This window comes from Nematolebias whitei, chromosome 12 (genome assembly GCF_014905685.2).
Source record: "Nematolebias whitei isolate Nwh7 chromosome 12, NemWhi1, whole genome shotgun sequence".
Lineage (NCBI taxonomy): Eukaryota > Metazoa > Chordata > Actinopteri > Cyprinodontiformes > Rivulidae > Nematolebias > Nematolebias whitei.
Window position 1 is genome coordinate 41,813,114 of NC_056509.1, and position 5,979 is coordinate 41,819,092.

General features: G+C 38.3%; 1 protein-coding gene across 1 annotated transcript in view; it reads left to right on the plus strand.

Annotated features, from left to right (window-relative positions):
* aven (apoptosis, caspase activation inhibitor) overlaps positions 1–5,979 on the plus strand; it is a 53,117-nt gene that overhangs the window by 1,840 nt on the left and 45,298 nt on the right. Inside the window, exon 2 of the mRNA XM_037685924.1 lies at positions 1,230–1,407. Within this exon, the coding sequence (XP_037541852.1) occupies positions 1,230–1,407 (178 nt within the window). The remainder of the gene's footprint in view (positions 1–1,229; positions 1,408–5,979) is intronic.

The window sequence follows — 5,979 nt, forward strand, 5'->3', positions numbered from 1 at the left end:
TCTTGCAGATATTTAGCTAAATTTCTAGTAGTAGTAGCTGAGTCATTCTGAACACGTGCTCCAAGCTTTAACTTGTCACACAAGATTTATTTTTAAAACTTTGCCATCATCATTGTTAATAAAATGTCATCTGAGCCACCAGATGGAATTTGATGAAATTCTCTTAAGTAATCAATGGCAGTACTGTATTTTTTTTTACTATAAGGCACTTAAGTCCTTTAATTTACTCAAAAATTGACAGTGAGCCTTATAATCAGGTGCGCCTTTTGTATTAATTCTGTTTGTGCTCACTGACCTCGAACCGATTTTATGTGGTTATTGTGAATGAGTTGAATAAAGTTTGACTTATCTGACTGTTTTGCCTCGCTTAATGCGCCTTATAATCCGAAAAATACGGCACATGCATAACTGATTAACGTTTGGAGTCATCCCAGTTTAACATGGCTGCCACTAGGCCTGTCACGATGCCAAATTTTGCTAGGCGATTAATTGTCTCAGAAATTATTGCGATAAACGATAATATTGTTTGAAATTTGACAATAATTAGTAATTATTGTAAATTGAAGAAGAAATGTTGATTTGTTTTGCATGTAGTACCTTTTTTGACCACCGGGTGGTAGTATAAGACAGTTTAAACCGAAGGATGGATAGTGAGGGAGCGAGCAGCGTGTCTCCTTAAGAAAAATGGGAGGGAGGCTCCTTGTGACATGGGTTGTCTCTCTTCAGTTCTCAAATTGGCGGCCGCTCGGTGTGGTTTGAGCTCGTTAGCATAGCATTTATCACACAAAGCTTTTAATTATTAAAAAAAAATCAGTAAACAAGTTCTCAGCTTCTTTTTGCAGAGAAAAACAACTTTTTGCACAAAGGCACGGGTTTTAACCGTGAATTTTGGAGCTTCGACGAGACGGACATTTTTCCCCCGAGGTCGGCCTGTTAGCTTAGCTGCTTTTAACGATCTAAAAATGCAATTTTGGACGGTAAAAATAGATTTTAAAGAGAGAGGGAGGGGTCGGTGAAGAGCACCGGAGTTGAGCTTTTTGTCATCTTCAGTAGAAAGAGAGCGACACGAAGAAATGATAGCCAATAAACGAAAATGAAGTCGATAATTTTCATTTATAATGCGATTAATTGATTTATTGTTTATCGCGACAGGCCTAGTAATGATGTTTCCCTAGAGTTGCAACACATCATCATGGAAATGGCACCTTTTCCATTTCGTTTTCCTTTAGTACCGAGATGAGGGAGAAAAGGTTGAGGATGAAGATGAAGATGATGGAATGGAGGTGTTCTCCCGGAGGAAGTTGGAGTCAAACTGGGATCGTTACAAGGAGGCAGAGGGGGCGGAGGAAGAGGATGACACACCCACTCAGAAAGGAACGAACTACCACGTGCTGCTGGAGTCAGCAGGTAAGACCAACAGGATCCTGGTCCGGCTGTTCTCACAACACTCGTTATTCGCTGCTGCTGTTCCTGTCGGTGTTGGCTGCATGCGACGGATACGCCAATGAGTCCTGTCGTGCTTTGAACTCGCCTCTGTGTTTTAATTAGTTCTGCTGTCTTGAGAAACTTTAAATGTTCAGTGTGAACACTATTGTGTGTTGGCTGCCTTGTTTGTCGTTGCTAATTTCAATCCAAGTCTGTTTGGGCCCATGGGCTCTTCGCAGTCCCAGAGGATCTTCAGACAGAGTGTAGTTCTGGCTCATTAAAGCAGAGCAGGAGTTTCATCAGATGCAGTCGTCCTGACCTTGGCACCTAATGCACCCATCTCACATTTGATTTGACTCATGGTTTTTAGCTGTTTACAATATAATCAAAGTCTTGTGTTTGTGTAAACGCTGAGTCAGCATACACACAACTGTTTTCCTGTTAGAAGTTTTCATTTTTTACTTTTTTTTGTTGTTGCCAGCACTCATTTTGTCTTCTTGTGCTCCTAATAGCCGTTATCTACCGTCATTTCCAAACTATAAGCCACTACTTTTTTCACACGCTTTGAACACCGCTGCAGTGCTGCAGCTAATTTATGAATAAATAAAAAAAAAAACATTTTTTTTAAAGTCTAATGAGCTTCATGCAGCCAAAACATTTAGCCTCGTTACACCCGGGCGCTCGCATAACTGCCCAATACACATCTCTCTGGGGGGTGGGTCCTCAGGACTCAATGAGACTACCTGTATAAATAAAGTTAAAACAAAAATCTGACCAATGAAATTACAGAACAGAGAGGGGGGAACTTGGCTTCTCCTCCCCTTCCTGTTGTGCCCCTAGAGAGGGGGGCACAGTGCATAGGAGGAAGATGAAGATGGTGATCGATGACTTCCTGGTAGGCTACTGTATTTTTTTTACCAGCTGTGTTGCCAGCACTGTTCAGAAAAAAAAAAATCTGTACACATTTGTTTATCAGTACGAATTGTAGCATTCTACTGCGGTTGACTGTTGGTCACATGGCCTCAGGGAGGGATTGTGGGTAGAATTTATGTTTGTTGTTAATCATTTCGATTAGCTGTTTAACATTGTTCTTTTAGTGATTAGTCTGTTTTTGTTAGCCTAGCTTATGTGTCCATTATGTGTTAGTTTGTGTTAGGTCATTCAGTAGCGTAACCATGAGTGAGGGAGGTAGGTGTCATGAAGACCTGTGGGGTTCATTCTGTTTCTGTGTTGAACAGTAAGGCTATAAAACGCCATCTGGTGGTTGATTCTTGATCTACAACAAGAGTTGCACATCTCTCAGTAGCTGTTCAACGTGGACACCTGCAGCTTATACACAAGTGCAGCCTTTATATGTCGTTTTTTTTTTCTTTTTAAATTTAGTGGGTGTGGCTTATTCAGGTACGCTCAGTACTGTTCAGTGTTAGGGAATTCCCTGATGATTAGCTTTTAGTTACTGTTGTGCTGCTTTAGAGTTTAGCCTTTTCTGCTACTTTTAGCTACAGTTCTGCTGCGTTGAGGTTTTAGCTATGGTTTTACACGTTTTCGTTGATATCATTCTGCTTCTCGTAGCTGTTAGTAGCAAATTATAGCTACTGTTTTGCTCATTTTAGTTTTAGCATTCATTTTATGTTTAACTACGAATTTGCTACTATTAGCATCTGCTTGGCAAATTTTAGCTTTAACGTGATTTGCTCCTGTTTTGATACTCTTATTTTAGCTTTTTGCTACTGTTCTGCTTTTTAGCTTTTAGCTTGTGTTCTATGCTTTTTGCTTTTGTTGTGATTGTTTGAACTTAGCGTTCTCAACAAATTTGATCAACTTTCGATAGCACTCTGTATTCACACTGCATCAGTGCTTAAAAAAAACAAATTTTCGAGTTTTGGATGGTTCATTTTTAAAAGCCAAAGAGTGTAAAAACAAAGCAGCTCCCACATATTTAAAATTGCTGTAGAAGTTGATTCATTCAATAAAAGGAAATACTTTTGTATGTATTTTGCAATATTGTAATTAAAGATGAAGGCAAATTACTAGTGATGCACGATATTATCAGCATGGTATCGTTATCGGCCAATATTAGCGATAAAGTAAAATCTCGGATATTGGCCATTCCATCAAAATAACCCGCAGATATAAAAGGCGCTTATGACCTCACGTGCGTCATTGAGTTTAGATTTGTGAAAATTTTCAAACTTGCACTATTTGAGTGTTGTCATTGTGTTCGAGTAAATGTCATGAATAAATTTGACATTAAACATAATCCAAGTTGAAGTGTTGCATCATTTTCATCTCCCTTTTTGGCATCTGCATTTGGTAGCAGGTCAAAATGACAAAGACCACGCAGAATAATGTAGTATTTTAATTCCACAGCAGAGAAAGCTATGTAGTCTGCGTAAGTAGGTCTAGGGAGAAAAAAATATTTGTATTGGTATCGGTTATCGGCCAAATAAGTATCAACATATCGGCATATCGTATATTGCCCAAAAATTCAATATCGTGCATCCCTACAAATTATTCTGAAATTTGCTGATAAGTATCCCTAAGCAGCTTCTGCTGTTTAGTTTTTAGCAATTTCCTGACTATTTGTGGTCTGAGCGCAGTGATGATGACCTTTAACCTCTGCCTACACTCGTACTTTCATAGTGTATTTCCATTTTCATAGACTCTGTTTCTCATACTTTCTAACATTTGGCAGTTTGAAGCCTGAAACAGCTTTCTTGCTATCAGTCTGGATCTTTACACCTTTTGTCAGTTTTACCAGAAGTACCAACAACCTGCCTCCTCAGAAATCTGGACTACGGGGACCTGGAAGAGCTGTGATTGGTTAGCTTGGGTTGTTTGTGTATTCCCTGTGGCATATGTCAGCTTTTAGGAGTGTTGATGAAACAACATGAAACAAGTCTGCAGTCGATCCTTTTTACCTTAATGCTGGTTGATTTATTTTGCTGCAAAGCTCTTTTCAGTCAAATTTTCCAGTGAGATAAAATATTAAAAACGCTTGAAGTGGTTACTAAATGTGGCTCTGAAGGAGTGAATTTTGTGCTTCCAAGAAAGTCCTTGTTTTATTGTCATGCAGTTCTTCTACGTATACTGAAATTTAGAAGACGGCATCAATTTTAGGAACTAGAGTAGTTCCTCGCTACTTCGCTCATTCGCGTTTTTTCAAAATAAGATTGGACATGACACACAATTGGCTGATTGATGGATGAGACGCATGATCAGCATGGATTTTTTTTATTTAAAATAAATTATTTTAAATTATTTAGCACCTGTGTGCTGCTCACACAGCAGGAGAAACTGTCTCCTGCAGCTCCTCCTCTCTCCTCCTCCCTCATTTGTCGAACGCCGTTCTGCAGCGGGGAAGTGGGCGTGGCAGAGAGCTGAGTTCATGACGTGCTGTGCTCTTGGCATGGTATCGGCCGATATTGGCGATAAAGTTAAATATCGGCCATTCCCTCAAAATAACTCACTGATATAAAAGGCGCCGTTTTTCTTATATATATATATAATTTATTTATATAGTGTTTATATAGTGTTACATCATTTTCAGTCCCCCCTTTTGGTGTCTGCGTGCAGAATAATGTAGTATTTTAATTCCACAGCAGAGAACTCAGTGTAGTCCCTGTAAGTAGGTCTAGGAAAAAAAAAGTATTGGTATCGATTATCGGCCAAAAATCTAATATCGCGCATCCCTCTTATATATATATATATATATATATATATATATATATATATATATATATATATATATAAATATAATAAAATTAACTACTACTTACTCGTACGACTATTCCTACTTCGATGTTTTTCATGGTACAGATCCCCCGCGATGAACGAGGGACTACTGTAATAATAATATAATGATGTCATAATGACACACGCCACATCACATTCTTACAAAGCCAGGTTTGTTGTTTCCAAGTATATGACTAAGCACATGTGAATGACTCTTGCTTTTATTCACATTTCCAATGTTCTTTATTCGGTATTAATAATGGGAAATTTAGATGTACTAATGCATCCAAATCAAGCTTGCACAATAGCAAAAATCAAGAATTAATCTTTATTTTGAGTTTAGGATGGGTGTTTCTGTGATATCAACAACTTTGCTTCATTTTAGCCATTCAGGCTGCCTTCTTACACGGAGAATTACAACCTTGTTCAAAATACAGTTTAAAAATGGACTGTTTGATATAGTCCAATTATAATTCTTTACAAGTGGTCATTAAATGCAGCATAGTAAACTGGCTCTTCCACTCTGGTTTAATTTTTCAAACGGTAGGTTATTTCTGTCTTTGTTATACACCGCCGGGGTCAGAGTGCAATGTTTTCATTATAATCTCAGTAAAACTATTCCAGTGGTATGCTCATATTTTATGTGCCAAATTATTGAGCGTTGAGTTTGAGCCAAGATGGGCAAGATGCTTGTTCAGTGTTTTTAAAGTTTTTTTATTTTAATTTTATTACAAATCAATAATAATTCTTGTAATGATATACCTCTGGGCAGCACGGTGGCACAGTTCGTAGAGCTGCCGCCTCTCAGTGAGCAGGTCG